We start from the raw sequence: 23,739 nt of genomic DNA, 5'->3' as shown, positions 1-23,739 counted from the left end.
TGACAATGTTTAATTGTCCTTTTATATATAGTTAATGACAAAATATTTCGGAAAAGTAATATATAATATTTATTATTTGGTTAGTTTCGCCTATTCAATTTTATATTAAATCGATTTGGTTAATTTTTTCATACAAATAAATTTTCCACTCACTCAAGATCATGTTGAAAGTAAATTCAACTTTTGACAAATTATATATTACTTTTGTCAACCAATAATTTAATACTTTTTATCATAAAAATTGCACATCTTTTATGTTTTAGCTTTATATTCTAGGAAAAAAATCTACACATTAAATAAACATTAATTACTTTATAATTTCAATGTAAACTGTCCAAAATTAAAATTTTATACATCATTATATGTATATATATGATACGTAAGTTTTAATAATAAAATATTCTATTAATATAATAAAAATAAATATAAATAAAATTGTATGGTAGGTTACCTAAACCAATCGATTAATAACCCAGACGACCACTGAAGATAGATAGTTTACGGTCGTCTCTAAACGATCGTCCACTTATTAAGAGGAACGATCGTTTAGAGAGATCCTAGGTTGGTCTTCGCCGCCCTTGACATCAACCATCATAAATGATCGTTGTCTAACGATCGTCTATTGATTTAACTAAAGGGTGATTGGTCAATTTACGATCATCTATTGATTGAACTAAAGGGCGATCGGTCAATTTTAGTCAAAATTGACATCTTAATCCTAAGGAGTTAAGAAGCAAGCGGTTGGATGTATCCGGTTATAACGCCGCGAATCACGGAGTCAATTGACCCATTATCAAGCACGACTTAACGGTTGTATTTTCCAGAGAGTCAGATTCTCAACCAACCGGATTTTAAGGTAAACGGTTCATTTTAATTACTAGGATAAATATGAAAAAGGAGGAAGAGAAAAATGTACGTTTTTTCCCCTGGAGAGAAATTAAGAAAGAGAATATTGTTTTTCTTCTTCGTTTTGAACTGAAAAAGGTTCGATCCATCCTTTTTCTGACTTCACCGTCGGAGTACCTTTCCAGGTACCCAGCCTATTTTCCCTCAAAGAGCTTTACACAGGAAGGAGATGCAACGGTAACAATATCACTGGAAGGAGCAGAGGTGATTCATTACGCACGTATCTCGGCCTCCACAATTCTACCTAAACAAAAATGTTATGATAAAATAAAAATTATTCAACAGGTACGTGCAAAGTAAGAAAATTTTTTCTCTGTTATGATTCTTCTAACTCTCCTTTTATATATCATCAATCTGAAGCTAGAGATAGATAATAAATAATATTTTATTATGAATGTAATGTTACAAAAATCTCCAACATTGGAATTCAAGGTGTTTGAATGTATTTATTGTTGATAAAAGAAAAAGGATTTTCCTCACAACTGTCACACACATGGTTAATACATTCGCAACCAATACACTCTGGACATTTAAGTTGACAATCATCGGCAGTTCTGCAACTCACAGTCACAACATTCCTTGCCTCTGATCTCATGCACATATCTGCAACCACCAACCATACATAATATAAAACAAAACCAATCCTAAAATATAACACATCAAAGAAAAATATTAGAAAAGAAAGCTCATTAAGAATTAAGAAAGAGAATGAAACAGATGCTTAATCCTCAAAACACAATTACAGATATTAAATGACAGAAAAGCATGACTTATAACCTGATGCAATGATAACGAAAAGCATTAGGAATACAAATCTGACAGCATTTGAAGTGGCCATCTTCATTCTATATCACATTTTCATGCCACAGATGTGCTTTTATAAGCAAATGTTTATGGGCTAAAAGGGTAACATTCTAATGAAAAATATAAAAATTAAACATTTTTCTATGACTAATTTTGTTTTAGGAAATTTGCATTCATCCCTAACATATTTTTAAAATATATTCATATTTTCTTATTATTAAAATAACATTGTTAATGTAAGAATTTAAAAAGTATTGTCTTAAAAGTGATAACGAGACTCGATTATTTTAATATTAAAATTTTAATATATAAATAAAATTTTTAGAGGTAATAATGTGTTTATGTGGTTTGTAGAAGCAAAAAGAGTTATTTAAGTTTGTGGAGATGTTTTAAGACACTTATGGTTATGAGAATTGTGCTTATCTGTTTGGTTCTTTGAGATTAATGAAATTGTCGATATTGTTAGGTTGATTGTTGTTAAAACTTGTTTGTGTAGTATGGTTGTGTGATCCTTGATTTTGTTGAGATTGATGTTGAGTTAGGGACTCATGAGATCTAGCCAATTGTGCAAATTGGTATTCACTTTTACACTAAAACTTGTGTTTAAACAAAGCACTAAAGTTAGGAATACCAATTTGGTCATCTCAACAGGTCTCTAGTTTCCTAAATCACAGATTTGAATGTGAAAATTTCTCATATGGCATTTATTTAATTTTATACTAAATCAAATTTATTAATTTCTTCATAAAAATAAATTTTTCCTTTAAGATCATGTTGAAAGTCACAGCCTTTACAAATTATATATTACTATTGTGAACCATATTGAAAATAATCTTGAATGCTTCAGATGATAGAAACTGCACATCTCTTATTTTGTAGCTTTGTATTGTAGGAAAAAAAAAACTATACCCATTAAATAAATGATTAATTACTTTATAATTTCAAACTAAACTTTCCAAAATTAAAATTTTATATATAATTATATGTAAGATATGATATGTAAGTTTTAATAATAAAATATTTTATTAACATAATAAGAATAAATATCAATAAAATTTTATGATAAAATAATAATTATTCAAAAGATATGGGGAAAGTAAAAAATATTTACAATAATGATTGTCCTTTTATATATAATTAATGTATAGACATAAAATGATCACTGAAAATTAATATATAATATTTTATTATTCATGTGCTGTTGGTTTCACCGGTTCAATTTTATGCCAAATAGTATTGACTAATTTTTTCATAAAAATAAAATTTTCACTGAAGATAATGTTGGAAGTCAATTCAATACAAATTATATATTACTCTTGTCAACCAATTGAAAATAATCTTAGATACTTAATATTATAAAGCTTTAGCTTTATGTTCTATGGAAAAAAAGTTAAACTACCCATTAAGTAGAGATTAATTACTTTATAATTTAAAACATAACGTTCCAAAACAAAAATTTTATATATTATTATATGTACAGATATGATATGTATGTTTTAATAATAAAATATTATATTAAAATAATAAGAATAAATATAAATAAAATTTTATGATAAAATAATAATTATTATAAAGGTACGCGAAAGTATGAAAAAATTTACATTGTTTAATTGTCCTTTTATATATAATTAATGTATAGACATAAAATATTACGAAAAAGTAATATATAATATTATATTATTCGGTTAGTTTTGTCTATTCAATTTTATATTAAATCGAATTGATTAATTTTTTCATAAAAATAGTTTTCCACTCGATCATATTGAAAGTAAATTCAACGTTTACAAATTCTATATTATTCTTATCAAGTAATTAAAAATAATCTTGAATAGTTTTTATGGAAAAAACTGCACATCTTTTATTCTTTAGCTTTATATTCTAGGAAAAAAATCTACACATTAAATAAACATGAATTACTTTATAATTTCAATGTAAACTGTCCAAAATTAAAATTGTATACATCATTATATGTATAGATAGGATACGTAAGTTTTAATAATAAAATATTATATTAATATAATAAAAATAAATATAAATAAAATATTATGATGAATTAAAAATTATCCAACAGGTACCTGCAAAGTAAGAAAAATTTGCTGTTATGATTCTTCTAACTCTCCTTTTATATATCAATCTGAAGCTAGAGATAGATAATAAATAATATTTTATTATGAATGTAATGTTACAAAAATCTCCAACATTGGAATTCAAGGTGTTTGAATGTATTTATTTTTCATAAAAGAAAAAGGATTTTCAGCACATCTATCACACACATGGTTAATACATGCGCAACCTTCACAGTTTGGACAATGAATAAAACAATCTTCTTGATCATTGCAATGGAGACTCACAACGTTCCTTGCCTCCGATTTCATGCACATATCTGCAACCACCAACCATACATTATAAAAAACAAAACCAATCCTAAAATATAACACATCAAGGAAAAAGATTAGAAAAGAAAGCTCATTAAGAATTAAGAAAGAGAATACAGAATGAAACAGATGCTTAATCCTCAAAACACAATTGCAGATATTAAATGACAGAAAAGCATGACTTATAACCTGATGCAATGATAACGAAAAGCATTAGGAATACAAATCTGACAGCATTTGAAGTGGCCATCTTCATTCTATATCACATTTTCATGCCATAGATGTGCTTTTATAAGCAAATGTTTATGGGCTAAAAGGGTAACATTTTAATGATAAATATAAAAATTAAACATTTTTCTATGACTAATTTTGTTTTAGGAAACATTTGCTTTCATCCCTAACATATTTTTAAAATAAATTCATATTTTCTTATTATTAAAATAACATTGTTAATGTAAGAGTTTAAAAAGTATTGTTTTCGAAGTGATAACGAGATTCGGTTATTTAAATATTAAAATTTTAACATAAATAAAATTTTTAGAGGTAATAATGTGTTTCTGTGGTTTGTAGAAGCAAAAAGAGTTATTTGAGTTTGTGGAGATGTTTTAAGACACTTATGGTTATGAGAATTGTGCTTGTCTGTTTGGTTCTTTGAGATTAATGAAATTGTCGATATCGTTAGGTTGATTGTTGCTAAAACTTGTTTGTGTAGTATGATTGTGTGATGCTTGATTTTGTTGAAATTGAGTTTGAGTTAGGGACTGATGAGATCTAGCCAATTGTGCAAATTGATATTCACTTTTACACTAAAACTTGTGTTTAAACAAAGCACTAAAGTTAGGAATACCAATTTGGTCATCTCAATAGATCTCTAGTTCCCTAAATCACAGATTTGAATGTGAAAATTTCTCATATGGCATTGAGTGGTGTTGTTGTGGCACTAAGCGCAACTTGGGTGTGCAAGCCTAAAAGTAGTTGTGCTCAAGACCGTTGAGTGACCATTTTTGATAACGGTGACAAGTACCGTTGACCGTCACTTTCTACTATAGGTTTGGAACTTTTTCATCATACTTCGCTGAGCAAAAGCTTGATCTCGCTAAGGAAGATAATTTGCAAGAGGTTTTGTGTATAGCGTTAATCTGATAGCCAATGTGGTTTTCTATGATATTTTTATCCTTTGTTGTTTTAAGTGGTTTATTATGGATTCTATGTATGTTTATTATGAATTTGTGATGCCTCATGAATTATAACTTGGTTATGAATATGAATTATGTATGTTGTTAAAGAAATTTTAATGAAAAGTTTGATAGCTTAGAACAATCATTACAACATTTCAGAAAAATCCCTCAGTAATGCTCTATAAACACCAATAAAGTTATCTTTAACTCGGGAAGACAAACATATACCTAGGCTGACAACACCTAGCAAAATTTGTCAAGCCGTAGTTTGATTATATCGTAATATTCTTTAATACCATATATTTACAAAGTATTTGATAAATCAGGTAAGTTGTATTGTCATATATATATATATATATATATATATATATATATATATATATATATATATATATATATATATATATATATATATATCTTGTAAGTTATTATATTTGTCAATATTACTTGATATTCTCTTGATATTATTAATTTTATCACATGAGTAGTAATATCCCATTTTTAATAGTAAAATACTACTAAAATGAATATTACATATATGATAAATTAACTAATATAAGAAACAAACCCACAAAAGACAATATCTACACCTGTATATTCTTTCGACTTCTTTACTGAATCCCCTCGAACACCTATCGATGAAGTAACTGAAACAAATGTCTCCCTAAGCTCACACCAATCAGGTGATCATCGCAAAAGAGAAAACATACAAGGACAGACAACAGAAAAGCAAGGATAAGCTAGTTTAAACAAAGATTAATCATATACTCATTTACTAAGTTTCATACAAGCATACTTATTCATTCACACCACATAACTCTTCATACAAAACACCACACTGACTTTGACCATCCGGACTTAGAATGATTGTCGAGCTATGGCGGGTCATGCACTCGTAGTGGCTTCTACTACTTTGCAAAGCCATTGTCAATGGAATTCACCCTACCACACTCGCGAGGTTAGTCCGTTATCACTCACCTTAGGCCATACTTGAAACACCCAAGACTAGGACCTCCTACTACTCCTCACGACATGGATCAATCCTCTCTACTTGAGAATGAAAGACCATTGGAGTTTTAGGATAACCCCCAAGATTGAGCTCCTGCATTCATTCTTCACATACTTGAATCTCAACAAGAGAATTCACTTTGGATCACAACATAATGTAACCTCCCTGTGAGGTCCATTGAATTACGTCCATAACATAGGGCACCACCATGTAACCTCCCTTTGAGATCCATGAAATTACGTCCATAACATAGGGCACCACCATGTAACCTCCCTTTGAGATCCATGGAATTACGTCCATCAACCATATTTTTAAACCACATAGTTTGAAACAACCAACTTTCCCTTTAAAACATAACTCACAACAATAACCAATTATATAACATAATACAACTCCAACATACTTCATAAGGCACTCAATGATTCATTTAAAAAAACTTAGAACTATAAGAAAAGAGTGAACTAGACTTGGGCCATTCGCACAGCGCACATGGTCCGAGGGTTGGTCGTCCTTCCTTGCTCTGCTCTCTTTTGATCTTCAATCCTCTCCGAGAACGCGATCCACTCCAATGGGTTGTTGACCTGCAGAAGACACTCCGACGCTCAAGTCAGATATATTTCATAAAGAGGTCTATATTTTATTAGGATAGAAAAGGATGATTGTACCTAACATCAGTTGTATTATTTATAATGTTTGTGGCAGTCAAGTTCATTGATTAGTTCTCAGTATATTTTTAGGGAATCAAACCCAATAATCAATAATTAATACCATATATTTGTAAAGTGTAAGGTAATCTGACCTATTAATACCTGATAATTCCCATGAATGACCATTAACTTCGATCGGTATATTTCATATAGTACATAAGTCCCCCAAGCCCAAGCAAGCTCTTTTATTCGAAAGAGGTGCGTAGGGATTATTATGAGCTTTAAAATAGGTCGCTCACGTTGTATTTAGGGAGTCTATCTTTGATGCTTTAAGTCTTCATTTATTCTCTGTATCGAGCGGCGAACTCTAGGAGTTCTCTTTGAATGTGTTCCCTAGACTGAACAAAAAATGCTAAGAGTTCTCTTTGACACTTTTTCCAATGCAAGAGATTTTCACTCCAAAAAATATGCTTTTAAATAAAATAAACTAAACACTTCAATATTTTATAATGAAAAGGCATTGGTACTTGACAAAGTTGAACCTGTTGAGTAGTTGACTGATAAGAGTTCTTTTTTGAACTTCCTACGTTGAGCGGGGATTTCTGAAACCATTTTCCGGACATCCCCCAAGCGGCTTGAGACAGGAGTTATTTTCTAACTTCCTGCGTTGAGCGGGGATTTCGGAAGTCATTTTTCTGACTTCCCCCCGAGTGGCTTGAGGCAGGAGTTATTTTTCTAACTTCCTGCATTGAGCGGGGATTTCTGAAGTCATTTTTTTGACTTCCCCCCGAGGAGTCTTGAGGCAGGAGTTATTTTTCTGACTTCCTGCGTTGAGTAGGGATTTCTGAAGTCATTTTTCTGACTTCCCCCGAGCGGTCTTGAGGCAGGAGTCATCTTTCTGACTTCCTGCGTTGAGCAGGGATTTCTGAAGTCATTTTTCTGACTTCCCCCCGAGCGGTCTTGAGGTAGGAGTCATTTTTTTGACTTCCTGCGTTGAGCGGGGATTTCTGAGGTCATTTTTCTGACTTCCCACCTAGCGGCTTGAGGCAGGAGTCATTTTTCTAACTTCCTGCGCTGAGCGGGGATTTCTGAAATCATTTTTCTAACTTCCCCCCGAGCGGTCTTGAGGCAGGAAAACCCAGTGTAAAACCAATAATTCCACCTTCAACTCTCTTATTCTCATAACTAAAGAAAAAGCATGATTTCAAGCTAGTTTCTAAGCCATTAAGATTGTTTTTAGTATCAAATAACAATATTTCAATCGTTATCACTATCATGCATATATGAATTCATCTTCTTCATTAATGTTAATATCACTTTCTAAATTACTTAAAATCCGATGTCTCGGCAAAGAAAGCCTATCCTTAATTACTAGATAACAATGTCTTGTATCACTAATAATTAATTCTGCATTACGATTAGAAGCTTAAGATAACCAAAACTCATATCTCTATGTCTAGGCAATACTGCTTTTGGGAGCAATTCTCTAGATCGAGGTTTCCCCGAATGTGTCCATATCGCGAAAACCAATAATCATGTCATGAATGAGTTAAACATAACAAGCATAGAGCAAAGAAGAATAACACTAACAATTAATGAAAGAAGCATAAATAAATTCGAATAAATTCAAATACATGAGATTTTAAGGGTTACATCTTCCCCAACAACAAATAAGGTTTAGTTCTCCATTATCATGGAGAAACTAGATGAACAATGGAATGGAAGAGATAGAAAAACCCTAGAAATAGAAGAGGAGAGCTCCCACATCCCCAAATCTTCCTCTAAGTGGCGAAAAGTGTGTTTCTGTGCTGAAGCCATCAAGAGATACTCCCTCTAGCACGTCCAAGTCTTTTTCTTTTGCTTTTTACTTTTGCTCAATGCTCTTTAATGAATTTCACAAAGTTCTTTTCGGTTTCTCATAACCCCAAACTTGAACCATTCTCCATTACCACATACAAATACTCTACTCAACTCAAGGTAAGGATTTCAAAAAGGGTTTTTCAACTTTCAACTTTATGCTCAAGGTTCAAAGGGTAAAGAGAAACATCGTGCTTTGTTGGGTTCACCTATTGGCATTGGCTCTAAGGGAGAAGAAAACATGGCCTTGATCATATGTAACAAGCAAACAAGTGATTCAATCATAGAAAATTAGGCAAAATCAATCATGCTTCCAAAGCAATAACATTCAATCAATCAAAAACTCTAGAGTCCAAATTCTCACATGTTAAATCAAGTTCCACAATTTGATAACATCCTGCCCAACATATTTGTTGAGATTATTGATAAGGGGAGCATTAGTTTAGCCAAACCTTCCAATCTCAAAGAACTTCTGGTTTTTTTATGATGACAACATTATTAATAACAACATGTGTTGTTATGTGTTGTTATATGTTACATGTTCATAACTTTCATGTTTATGATTATTTGAGAACATGTTTGTGTTGATTCTGTCATTGCTTCAATTCACTGTATTTTACATGAGATCTTATCTGTGAATGCATGACATATATTTGAGAAAAGGAAAATCACATGCACTTTTGTTGAACTTATAATATGTGGCAAAACAACAGTTTTAAGTTGACTTCATTATGAAGTAAGTCGATTAAAACTCGTGGCTTTGCACAAACTTTTTCAAAGTGTGCTGTGAGAATTTTTGAAGAGAAAGTTTTTCAAAACTTTGTTTATCTGTGTTGTATAGTCGATTACATGCAACTTGCATTCGACTAAGTCTGTTATAGTTTTGAAATTATGTTAATGCTTGAATTCAATGTTACAACGACTATATTTTTAAATATGTTGACCAAACATTTATTGTGATTCGACTACATTAATTGTCCATTCAATTAACTGTATTTATTGTTGCTAACTGTTATAACTGTTTTGTTATATTCGACTGCATTAGTAGCAAAGTCGATAAAAATGCGTCAAAGTTGAGAATTGCTATAAATTGACGCGAATTTGAATTCTGCAAAGACTTTTGTGATTCTAACGATTTGATTGATTTCTTTCAGATTATTGATCTCTTGCAGAAAGTGTGAAAGCTCCAAGAATTCATCAAGAAGACCGTTGTGTTCATCTTTGGTGATTGCTTGACGAGCAAGAATTTGTGTGCTCTTACTGTTTGATCAACCTGCACTTGAGGTCTCTATTTTGTGATTAGTTTTTGTCAATCTTGTGAAGATTGAAGTTGCTTTATTGTGATTACAGGAAGAGAACGTGCAGGGTTCTGGACTTTGAGGATTGTTCAAAGTGTTAAAGACTACAGGAGAGGGGACATCTTGCTGTTGTTCTTTGTTTGTATATGCCTATATTTTGATTAGAGGGTTAGAGAGGTGTTTTGATATTTTTGAGATGGATGTCGCTATAAAAGTCTTGTTGTAAAAACCTTGATCATTATAGTGCATTTGCTTCCTGTGGTGGAAGGACACTGGATGTAGGCTTGGTCGAACCAATATAAAAACTCAACGTTTGATCTTTCTATCCCTACTCTGTTACATTCAGTCGACTTTTCATTTTACTCATTCGACTATATTTCGCTGCACTACAAAGTCTTTTTCCTTGCGTTTCAAGAAAGCTTTTAAAGGCATCTTCTTTGCGAAAAAGATTTAAAGAAAACATTATTTTTCTGTTTCACCAATTCACCCCCCCCCCCCCCCCCCCCCCCCCCCCCCCCCCCCCCCTCATGGAATTGAAACTTAGCCATTCTATTTTCAACAATATTAATCCCAATTAAAATCATGCACTATTTTAAACACAACTATGAGTGATAACGGTTGAAAATATTGTTATCTTTGATATAATTTTGATACTAAACACACCCTTTTTGACCTAGAAACTTCCTTGAACTCATGTTTTTGCTTTAGTTTTGCGAATAAGTGAGTAGAGGTTATACTTTATGATTTTATCACTATATTCCCTTTATTTTGTAGCTAATAATGTGTCTGAAAGAGTCTCCAACAATATATAGAGCTGTATAGAGTTGAATCAGCCATAAAAGCAAGCAAAACAACAAAAAAAATGAGTTTTGGGAATGCTACCACCAGGGCTGAGCGCCGCTGAGGGGGGCTGAGCTCCAGTTTTTTTTCCTCTCGAAGTTTCGCCCGAGCGCCCTAAGTTGGGGCATTAAGCGCCAGTGTGTTGGGCTTGGACCTGTTTTATGTTATTTTTTTGATCTATTTAAGGACTTGGACGTCCTAGGGATTGTATTTCCTAAAGGCTTGAGCACAAAAACACACTTTCACCCCTTGGAGGCATATTTGGGGATGTGAGAGCTCTCCTCTTCAGTTTCTAGGGTTTTTCTATCTCTTCCATTCCATTGTTCATCTAGTTTCTCTATGTTAATGGGGAACTAAATTCTATTTGTTGTTCTGGGATGATGTAACCTTTTGAACTCTCATGTATTTGAATTGGTTTTAATTACATGCGCTTCTTTCATTAATTGTTAGGATAATTCTTCTTCGCTCAATGCTTGTTATGTTTAACTCATTCATTGCATGATTTATGATTTGCATGTGTACCGGGAGGTATCTTAAAATTCAGGTTATGGAGAATTGCTCCCAAGAGCAATATTGCCCAGGGATGGCGATAGGAGCATTGGTCGTGTTAAGCTTTTACTCGTAATGCATAATTAATTATTAGGGATGCAAGCGATTATGGTCTAGTAATTAAGGATAGGCTTTCTTCGCCAAGGGATCGGGTTTTTAAGTACTTTAGAAAGTGACGTTAACAATTGAATGAAGAAGACGAATTTGTATATACATGAGAGTAAACTAGGTTAAATCTAAACCCCAACAACATACTCATCTCATATTTTCAACTTCATCCATTCATTCTAGTGTTTAGCCTCAATTGATCAATTTTAATTCATATTTACTTTCTTATTTTGCATTCAAAACCCAAAAATTGTTCTTCTTAAGTCTTAATTAGTTAAGCAATTACACAACTGTTTAGTGTCATGAGTCCTTTGGGATACGATACTTGGTCTTACCATTTATTATTACTTGATACGATTCGGTACACTTGCCGATATCTTAACAAGTTTTTGGCGCCGTTGCCGGGGACTCGTGGTTTAAACTATACTTTTGTGTGATTCTTAACCGATTAGACTTTATCTATTATTTTTATCTTTTTATATTTTTACCTTTTTATCTTTTTATCTTTTTATTTGTTAGTGCTAATTGGGTGCTCTAGTGTGTTGTTCTTTATTGTCTGTAGGATGAAATCTGAAAATTTGTACTAGGAGCACAAGATCATCAGAATCTTTCTTTTTAGGTCTGGAAGTAGAGAAGACTGCCAATAGTAGATGAAGAAGGCAGATAATGAAGAGAAACTAGTTTATCAAGACTCTATGCATGAAATTAATGAACTCTACCTTGGCAAACCAGTGAAATTCAAGAACAGGCTATGGGTGATTAAAGATATTAAAGATAATGGAGTTATTTAGACTGAGGCTCCTTATTCAAGGAGAGTAAAGATGGTGACTAGGAAGCTGTTGAAGTTATGTTGGTGTGATGAAAGAGAGAAAAGCACCAATATAAAAAATCTGGATTGTGCTTAATGGTGTGAGGCTCGTGACGTTAAACAAGCACTTATTGGGAGGCAACCAAATTTTTGACTTTTTCTTTTTAATTGATTATTTGTGTGGTTTGGATTTAATTTTACTTTGCAGTAATGACAAAATCTACTGATGCATGCTGGATAGCATCTACTAAGGGATGCTAGGAGGACTCAGATGATAACATGTATTGATAGATGCTAGGATGATTTAGATGAGAGCTTCTACTAATGGATGCTGCTATGAAGAGGAGCATCTACTGATGGATGCTACTAGATTAAAGCATCTACTGATGGATGCTATGTGATTAAGCGTCTACTGATGAATGCTACTGAAGGGCATCTACTGATGGATGCCGATGAAGATGAGAAAGATCTGCATCTACTGATGGATGCTGATGAGAAGGATTCGCATCTACTGATGGATGCTAGAAGATTCAAATGAAAGCATCTACTGATGGATGCTGCTGGATCAGGATTTTTATGTTTTTGCTTTATTTTTATGCTTATTTGAATTTTTTTTATTTTGTTTTTATTTTAGCTTGCTTATGTACTTGGTTTAATGAATTGTGCTGCAATGGTTTGGTATGAAGTGATAAATTGTTGTTTGTGATGAGTAATATTCTTGTGTTTGCTCTATTGTCTATGATGCATGTTGAGTTAATGATTGGTGAGGCTTTTAAGCATAGATGGTGGTTGCTTAGTTTTTTTAAAAACAGATGCATGATTTAAATTGGGATTAATATGTTGGGCAGGATGTTATCAAATTGTGGAACTTGAGTTAGCTTGTGAGAGATTAGGCTCTAGAGTTTTTGATTGATTGAATGTTATTGCTTTGGAATCATGATTGATTTTGCCTAATTTTCTATGATTGAACCACTTGTTTGCTTGTTACACATGATCAAGGCCTTGTTTTCTTTTCCCTTAGAGCCAATGCTAATAGGTGAACCCAACAAAGAACAATGTTTCTCTTTAACCTTTGAACCTTGAGCCTAAAGTTGAAAGTTGAGAAACCCTTTTTGAAATCCTTACCTTGAGTTAAGGAGAGTATGTTTATATGGTAATGGAGAATGGTTCAAGTTTGGGGTTGTGAGAAACCGGAAAGAACTTTGTGAAATTCATTAAAGAGCATTGAGCAAAAGCAAAAAAAAAATCAAAAGAAAAGAAAAGGTTAAGCTCAATGCAAGTAAAGTTGGGAATATATAAGTTCAAAATTGATTTCTCACATAAAAGAAGAAAGAGAGTTGACTTTTAATGAGAATAAATTAATTGTGCATTCTCTTTACTCAAGGATTTTGTTGTCTAGAAGAACCAATTTTCTTCTTAGCCTGGCCTCAATACAAACCTCAAAAAGTCCTTGTGATGATAACTTGTTTGTGAGTGTGTTTGATATGTGGTTAAATGAAAGGAAAAGTTGATTCATGTGACATTGTGATGGTAGAGTGTAAGAGTGTCACCTCACTATACACCTTTGAGTTTTAGTGAAACACTTTTAAGTGCTTGAGTAAAACACTGTATTTGGTGAGGAATTGTTCCATGATTGTATGATAACATTCTTGCTTAGTTGTTGATTATTCATGAGATTTGCATTTGTTGTGTATATCTTGATTATGTGAGCACCATAGTTGAAGCTTGATTGGCTAAAGCATCATTATATCTTGACTAATCTTTCTATGATGAACAAACATGAGTGATTTACTTGTCCTAGAGGAAAATGCTTTTTGGTGTGCTAGACCATTGTAGTATGATTATTTTGTTTAAGCCAACTTACATTTTTCTTGAGGACAAGCAAAGTTTCAAGTTTGGAGTTGTGATAACGGTTGAAATATTGTTATCTATGATATAATTTTGATACTAAACACACCCTTTTTGACTTAGAAACTTGCTTGAACTCATGTTTTTGCTTTAGTTTTGCGAGTAAGTGAGTAGAGGTTATATTTTATGATTTTATCACTAAATTCCCTTTATTTTGTAGCTAATAATGTGCCTGGAAGAATCTCCAACAATATATAGAGCTGTATTTAGCTGAATCAGCCATAAAAGCAAGCAAAATAGCAAAAAAAAGTGAGTTTTTGAAATGCTACCACCAAGGATGAGCACCCCTGAGGGATGCTAAGCACTAGTTTTGTTTCTCGCACCACGCTTGGGCGTCCTTCCAAGGGCGCTGAGCGCCAGTTTTCTCGCAGTTTCGCCCGAGCGCCCTAAGTTGGGGCGCTAAGCGCCAGCTTGTTGGGCTTGGACCCGTTTTCTGTTACTTTTTTATTTTATTTAAGGACTTGGACGTCCTAGGGATTGTATCTCTTGATGGCTTGAGCATAAAAACACACTTTTACCCCTTGGAGGCAGATTTATGGATGTGGGAGCTCTCCTCTTCAGTTTCTAGGGTTTTTCTATCTCTTCCATTCCATTGTTCATCTAGTTTCTCCATGTTAATGGGGAACTAAATTCTATTTATTGATCTGGGATGATGTAACCTTTTGAACTCTCATGTATTTAAATTGGTTTTAATTACTTACGCTTCTTTCATTAATTGTTAGGATAATTCTTCTTCGCTCAATGCTTGTTATGTTTAACTCATTCATTGCATGATTTATGATTTGCATGAGTACGGGGAGGTATCTTAAAATTCAGGTTCTGGAGAATTGCTCCTAACATCAATATTGCCCAGGGTTGGGGATAGGAGGATTGGTCGTGTTAAGCTTTTACTCGTAATGCATAATTAATTATTAGGGATGCAAGGGATTGTGGTCTAGTAATTAAGGATAGGCTTTCTTCGCCGAGGGATCGGGTTTTAAGTACTTTAGAAAGTGACGTTAACAATTGAATGAAGAAGACGAATTTGTATATACATGAGAGTAAACTAGGTTAAATCTAAACCCCAACAACATACTCATCTCATATTTTCAACTTCATCCATTCATTCTAGTGTTTAGCCTCAATTGATCAATTTACTTTCTTGTTTTGCATTCAAAACCCAAAAATTGTTCTTCTTAAGTCTGAATTAGTTAAGCAATTACACAACTGTTTAGTGTCGTGAGTCCTTTGGGATACGATACTTGGTCTTATCATTTATTATTACTTGATACGATTCGGTACACTTGCTGATATCTTAACAAGTTTTTGGCGCCGTTGCCGGGGACTCGTGGTTTAAACTATACTTTTGTGTGATTCTTAACCGATTAGACTTTATCTTTTATTTTTATATTTTTATATTTTTACCTTTTTATCTTTTTATCTTTTTGTCTTTTTGTCTTTTTCTCTTTTTGTCTTTTTGTCTTTTTCTCTTTTTGTCTTTTTGTCTTTTTGTCTTTTTGTCTTTTTGTCTTTTTGTCTTTTTATCTTTTTATCTTTTTATCTTTTTATCTTTTTATCTTTTTATCTTTTTATCTTTTTATCTTTTTATCTTTTTATCTTTTTATCTTTTTATCTTTTTATCTTTTTATCTTTTTATCTTTTTATCTTTTTATCTTTTTATCTTTTTATCTTTTTATCTTTTTATCTTTTTATCTTTTTATCTTTTTATCTTTTTATCTTTTTATCTTTTTATCTTTTTGTCTGTTAGTCCTAATTGGGTGCTCTAGTGCAGTGTTCTTTATTTTCTGTAGGATGAAATCTGAAAATTTGTACTTAACATGAATCATAAAACAATATTGCAAACACAAGAATATTACTCATCACAAACAATAGTTTATCACATCATACCAAATCATTGCAGCACAATTCATTAAACCAAGCACATAAGCACTAAAACAATAAACAAAAATCAAATAAGCATAAAAATAAAGCAAAATAAATCATGATCTTGTAGCATCCATCAGTAGATGTTGTTAGTAACATCCATTAGTAGATGTCTAGTAGCATAACATCCATCAGTAGATGCTCAATCTAGTAGCATCCATCAGTAGATTCTCTCATCTGAATCTTCATCATCATAACATCCATAAGTAGATACTCTCATCTGAATCTTCATCATCATAACATCCATAAGTAGATGCTATCATCTGAGTCCTCCTAGCATCCCTCAGTAGATGTTATCATCTGAGTCCTCCTAGCATCCATCAGTAGATGTTGTCATTACTGCAAAGCAAAATCAAATCCAAACCACACAAATAAGCAATTAAAAAGAAAAAGTCCGAAACTGTGTTGCCTCCCAATAAGCGCTTGTTTAACATCACGAGTCTGACACCTTTAAGCTCAATCTAGATCTTTAATGTTGGAGTTCCTCCTTCCTTCATGACACCAACAAAATCTCAACAATTTTCTTGTCACCTACTTGAGTTTCCTAGAATAAGGAGCCTCTATCTCAAAAACTCCATTTGCCTTAATAGTCTTGACAACCCATAACATCTTCTTGAATTTCACTGGTGTGCCAGGTTTGGGTTCATCACTTTTCACATCAGGGTGTTAGTGAACAAATTTTCCTTCCTTCTCTTCGTCCTCTCCTTCCACTTTTATATAGAAACAACTAAGGCCCTTTTTGACCAACTTGATAGCTTTATCAGGTAGACTAGTCACTGATAGAACTTCATCTATTATTTTAAGACTAGTCTGCTTTTCTTGAATTGGCTGCCCAACTTCAAAAACATTGAAAGTCACCTCTCTCTCTTGGTCCTTCAATGTTACAACTCCATCATCTACATGAATGACAACCTTAGCTGTCTTCATAAATGGTCGTCCAAGGATGAGTGGTACCTCTGCATTTTCCTCCATCTCCGTCACTACAAAGTCCACCAGGAATTGGAGTTTATCAATCTTTACCACCATGTTTTCTACCACACCATGAGGGTATTTGACGGACCTATCTGCCAACTGAAGCATCATTCTTGTTGGCTTGACTTCAAGATCACCAATCTTTTTAAGCATAGATAGGGGCATTAGCTTGATGCTAGCCCCTAAATCAATAAGAGACTTCCCTATATCATGGTTTCCAATGGTACAAGGAATGGTGAAACTCCCCGGATCTATAAATTTTGGAGGGAGAATCTTCTGCATAATAGCATTGCAATTGCCCTGCACTTCAATTATTTCTTCATCTAGATATTTCTTCTTCTTACCGAGGAATTGCTTCATGTGCTTCGCATAAGCAGGAGTTTGCTGCAGTGCTTCGGTCAAAGGCATAGTAATCTCCAATTGCTTGAAGATCTCCATGAAATGCCTAAATTGTTTCTCTTTTTTAGTCGTTGAAAAGCTTTTTGGATAAGGAAGGGGCTTCTCAATTATTTTTTTCTTTTTCTTGTCATCCTCTTCTCCTTTCTTCTTCCTCTTATCTTTCTCACCTTCTTTTCTCTCAGCCTCTTCTTTTCCCTCTTTATTCATCTCTTCTTTTTCACTCAACTCAGTTTTTTCTTTTCTCTCAACTTTTCTCTCATCTAACATGGTGTCACTTCTATTCATAATGGCATTGCACTCCTCCTTAGGGTTAACTTCAGTATTAGCCCCAAAACTCTTGTCAAGCATCTCCTCCAACTTCTTAGCTAGTTGACCAACCTGTATCTCCAAATTTCTAATGGCCGCTTCAGTGCTTTTGTCATTAGAAATTGACACTTGCATGAATTGTTGGAGTGTCTCCTCTAACTTTGTAGTCTTGCCATATAAGGAGGGTTGTGGTTGTCATTGCTGTTGTGGTGTTCTATTGAATTGTTCAGCTTGCCCTTGACCCATGCTTGGGTGAGGTTTCCACCCTTGGTTGTAGTTACCTTGGCGGCCCTGATTACCCATAAAATTGACTTCTTCTTGGGTAATAGCTTGCATAGCACATTGTCCATTGATATGATCTCCACCACATAGCTCACAAAGTTTATGTTGAGCTTGAGAAACGTTCTGCAACTCCCTTGGCAATTGAGAGATTTTCTTCATTAGAGTCTCCAGTTGTTGAGTCATAATCTTATTATGTGTCAGCAGAGCATCTTGAGATTATAGTTGTAGAAATCCTTTTTGTTGAAGTTGAGTTCTTTCACTATGCATATCATTATCATTTGTAGCCATATTTTCAATCAACTCATAAGCTTCCTCTAGAGTCTTGCACTTGATATTCCCTCCAGCTGAGGCATCTAGCATCAATTTAGTTTGTGAGCTTAGACCTCCAAGGAATAAAATGACTATTGTAGGTTCATCAAAGCCATGCATGGGCATCTTTCTCAACAAGCCTTTAAATCGGTCCCATGCTTGACCTAATGTTTCATCCATGCCCTGCTTGAAAGAAGACATTTCCTGGTTACCTTTGTTCACCTTTGACTATGGGAAGTATTTGTTCAGAAACTTTGCAACCACGGATTCCCACTCAATAAAGTTGTTCTCTGGAAAAGAGTTCAACCACATCTTAGCATTGCCTCCCAAAGAGAAAGGAAAAAAACTCAATTTAAAGAAGTTCACCACTCATAAACAACCAACACCTGATCTTGAAAACCCTTCACGCACACTTTGTACTGATAAGAATAAGCCCACTAACATCCGATGCACTACTCTGATCCTCACACTTCCTTACTCAACAGTCTACTATTGAGATGTCGGTAAGTGTACCGAATTGTATCAAGTAATATAAAATGGTAAGACCAAGTATCGTATCCTAGAGGATTCACGGCACTAAACAGTTGTGTAATTGCTTAACTAATTAAGACTTAAGAAAAATTTTTGGGGTTTTAAATGCAAATACAATAAAAATAAGGTTTAAACCCTTTAGTTATCCCTATTTATGTGGGGGTTTCCCATTTTGATCCCTTTCTTATTAGAATCCCCAATTGAGTACTTAAAAGTGTTAATTTGAATCATTTGAGCCCTTGCCGTTAAATTTACTTAACGGAGTTAAGTTTGTGCACAAGTGGAAGGTTGATGTGTCTATTTTTTAAAACGTGGCATGGTGAGAGTTGAAACGTAGCATGGTGAGACCTGAAATTTGGTAAAATGTAATAATTTAATATTTATGTGGGTAAATAAAGAAAAATTATCTTCCCCAACAGCATAAACCATTTTCAATGGAGAAAAATCCAACAGGGGAGCTCTTTTGCCTGAAGAGATTAGAGCAATTCCTGACACCCATTTTAGATTGAAGAGGATTCTCAAAGTCCATGGAGTTCACACATCAAAAGAGCCACCAAAAGCATTGTCAGAAGCATTGGAAGAACCATTTAACATTCAGATCAAACTGATCTGCCCATAAATTCTCTATCCTAAACAAACCCAACAACCCCATTTAACATTCAAATCAAAGCCCACAGAGTTGTTCTTCTTCAAGACATTCTCAACAAAAACAGTTAACCTTTTTCTTCTAATCTGTATTTTAATCCACTCACATTGGTTCCAAATCTCCTACCATACATATTATCCTTCTTTGTTTTAATTTTCTCTAACTAATGCTAATTTAAAAAAAGATACCCTCTTTAACATGAATTGATTGAAAAATTGGAACCAAAGGTGAACGAAAAATAATACCTTGGAGTTGAAGAACATTAAGGTAGAAGGTAAAGATGTCAGTTTCAGTATTGCAGTGACTAAGAAATGATAAGAATGGATACTGATTTTATTATTGGATTGTTGATGATGAGAACCACCATAAGAATATTCATTCTTTTGTTGTGGTGGTGGTCCTTGTGGTAGTTTTTGGGACTAGAAAGACCAGAAAATCTTGAAAATCAATAAAGGGCATACATCAGATTTTGCAGATCAAATCCAAAGTTGAGGTCTTTGAACTCCTTGAGTCTGGCTCTGAACTGAAAAGTACAGACACAAACAGAGATGAGAAGAGGAAGAAAGTAAAGAGGTGTGAGGGTAGAAAATGAAGATTATTATTTTGTCTTTGGATCTAACTTTGCCTTTGTCTTTGGATCTAACTCTTGTCGTTGACCAATAAACTCCTTCAACATTGAAGCGCGACGAGATGGTGGATGCGTGAAGAAGCTAGTGGTGCAGCGAAGGCGCTACTGGCGTTCTCACGATGACTTCACGGTTGCGGCGTAGCAAGGTGGTGACGGCGAGACTGAAGGCTTCGCAGCGAATTTATGGCGGCGACGCTAGGGAAATTAGGTTTGTGCTGTTGGAAAAGATGACTCTGACGTAGTATGAGTGATGTGGCAAAAACTGGCCACATCAACGTTCTAACCTGTGCACAAACTTAACCCCGTTAAATAAATTTAACGGTAGGGGCTCCATTGATTCAAATTAGCACTTTTAAGGACTGAATTTGGGATTCTAATAAGAAGGGGATCAAAATGGGAAAAACCCACATAAATAGGGACAACTAAAGGGTTTAAACCTAAAAATAAACATGAATGCAATTTGATCAATTGAGGCTAAACACTACAATGGATGGATGAAGTTGATAATATGAGATGATTATGTGATTGGGGTTTAGATTTCACCTAGTTTACTCATGCATATATGAATTTATCTTCTTCATTAATGTTAATATCACTTTCTAAATTACTTAAAACCCGATGTCTCGGCGAAGAAAGCCTATCCTTAATTACTATATCACAATGTCTTGTATCCCTAATAATTAATTATGCATTACAATTAGAAGCTTAAGATAACCAAAACTCATATCCCTATGTTTAGGCAATATTGCTTTTGGGAGCAATTCTCTAGATCTAGGTTTCCCCGTATGTGTCCATATCACGAAAACCAATAATCATGTCATGAATGAGTTAAACATAACAAGCATAGAGCAAAGAAGAATAACCCTAACAATTAATGAAAGAAGCATAAATAAATTGGAATAAATTCAAATACATGAGAGTTTAAAGGTTACATCTTTCCTAACAACAAATAAGGTTTAGTTCTCCATTATCATGGAGAAATTAGATGAACAATGGAATGGAAGAGATAGAAAAACCCTAGAAACTGAAGAGGAGAGCTCCTACATCCCCAAATGTGCCTCCAAGGGGCGAAAAGTTTGTTTTTGTGGTCAAGCCATCAAGAGATACTCCCTCCAGGACATCCAAGCCCTTATATACAGCTGAATTGGATCATGGGTGAATGTAGACATTGCTCAGCGCCCTAAGTGGGGGCAACCGGGCGAAACTGCGAGAAAACTGGCGCTCAACGCCCTTTAGTGGGCGCTCAGGCGGTGTGCGGGAGAAAGCTGGCGCTCAGTGCCCTTACTAGGGCGCCTAGGCCCCCAACAGCACAAAAACTGGCACTCAGCGCCCTACATGACTTCCTATGCTCCTTTTCTGATGCTTTTACTGTCCCTCTTGAATTCCAACTCCTTGATACTTTTGATCTTCTTCCAAATCATACCAATAACCCTACGAAATCAAAGGAATTTAGTGATAAAATCATCAAGTATACCCTCTACTCACTTATTCACAAAACTAAACTAAAAACATGAGTTCAAGCAAGCTTCTAAGTCCAAAAAGGGTTAATTTAATATCAAAATTTAACCACAGATAACAGTATTTTCAACCGTTATCATCTACTAAAAGAACACTTCCTTCATGACAAGTGTAACCAGAAAACGATCACCTTGAAGAACCTTTTTCAAAACTTATATGAACTTGCAAAAACCCTGAGGACTCTTCTCTTCCACGATAACCTTGTCATTCCATTTCCACAACATTGTTTCTACTCCTCGAAAGCGTACATGCCCAAACCCGTTCCTGACTGCTAAGACTTATACCAAACTGTTTCAACCTGCCCTTTGTTTCTCTTCTGATATTCTTCAGCCTTGTAGTTCCCTCATGATTACACTAAGTTCAAACACTACTACTCTAACCAATCCACCACATGTCTATTGTACTCCTTACACTTAACAGGAACTATCCCATTATGAACTATTACCATTGGTTCTATTTTAGACACCAATGTAATAGTGAACCCCACCACTCTAATTTGGAAATTCTAGTACCTGCTTCAGAACACCAATAAAAAACTCTTACATCAAAAGACTTACTCTTCATTTCCACACTTGTCCTCATTTTCTGACTTGATCCACGCGTGATGTATACTCACTAGCTATTCTTCTTGAAACACTACACTTCTCTTGAAGATCAAAAGCCACTAGAAATGAGATTGGAGCACAACCAAACCATCCTTGTGATCACACTCCTATCTTAAAACAAAGAAAAAACTTCATATTTCCTTCACTTGCATTTGTCAAACTTCCCCGATTCACATAACACTAATTCTCAACTATATCTTAATCCACCTTTGATGCATCACCATTGTTTTTCCTTCTCTCAAAACGAGGAACACCTTTGGAAGACTAAAACTCCCTTAGAACAAGACTTATAATCAACCCATTCTCTCATAAGATCAAGCTTCAAACCTACAAGGCAATTACTTCACATAAACCTCCAACCTAAGCACTTTGATCACCTCGTCAAATGCCACATAACATAGAAATCTTCATGGAACCTCTACTATAAAAAACATTGTCAACATACCCTCAAAATTTCTTCAAGAATTACCTCTTCAACTCGGAACCTCAAAAACACAAAGCTCGCCTCTGAACCATAAAGTATCGTCACCCCTCAAGCAAACTTTTCGACTCGCTCTGAATTCCACCGTCTCACTGTCTTCTGTAACCCAATCCGTCACTCGACACCACCACAAAACAATACCTGAAGAAAATTAACTTCAACTCAATTTGTATCCTCATATCCTTGAACCTCTCAATCAACCCAACTCTCGGATCATCTCGCTAATCACTTCAACAACTTATATTATAGACATCCCCTTTTTATCTGTTTTGAGACCTTTCTTCCCATTTCCTCAATCATCGCGCTCTTAATTCCCTAACCTTACCTTGTCCTACCAAACTAACATTCTGATGTACTTCTTCCTTCAACACTTGAAACCTTTCATCTCGACCCATGGTCAAACCTTTCTTCTATAAGAACTACGAATCTTGAAAAATCATTCTAAACTTGACTCTGAATCATCCACTTGCTGAGAAAACTTGACTGTCTCCTTCCAATTATTTACTTAACTTAAGATCCTTACAATACTTCATTCGTGTTCAAAGACCTCATGTTCTCTCAACTTGGAATCTTAGCCCTACACAACTACTCCTCAACCCCTTGGTCCACTTTCAAATTCTTAATCCTTTGTTAACTCAAGCTTTAAACCTTCCACCACCTTTCTTCTCCAAATCTCAAACATCCTTGACATACCAAACCATGTTGCCAATCTCACCCAATGTTACTTCGTTGTTAACCAACACTTTCCTTTCTTCTAAACTCTGACGTTACTGATACACTAAACCAAACTGATTTCTCAAACCTGGCTACACCAATGTTTACCCAAAGCTCCTCTTATTCTAGCCTTTGAAC

At 34.2% G+C, this 23,739-nt stretch overlaps 1 protein-coding gene across 1 annotated transcript; it reads right to left on the bottom strand.

Moving 5' to 3' along the window:
* Positions 1-16,876: 16,876 nt before the first annotated feature.
* LOC108327431 (uncharacterized) lies at positions 16,877-17,590 on the bottom strand. The gene is made up of 2 exons (XM_052872575.1): positions 17,410-17,590; positions 16,877-17,307 (listed from the first exon to the last, which is right to left on the bottom strand). Exons 1-2 carry the CDS (start codon positions 17,588-17,590, stop codon positions 16,877-16,879), a joined length of 612 nt encoding a protein of 203 aa, XP_052728535.1.
* Positions 17,591-23,739: the final 6,149 nt, after the last annotated feature.

This window comes from Vigna angularis, chromosome 2 (genome assembly GCF_016808095.1).
Source record: "Vigna angularis cultivar LongXiaoDou No.4 chromosome 2, ASM1680809v1, whole genome shotgun sequence".
Classification (NCBI taxonomy): domain Eukaryota; kingdom Viridiplantae; phylum Streptophyta; class Magnoliopsida; order Fabales; family Fabaceae; genus Vigna; species Vigna angularis.
This window is presented reverse-complemented; position numbering and strand designations above follow the sequence as displayed.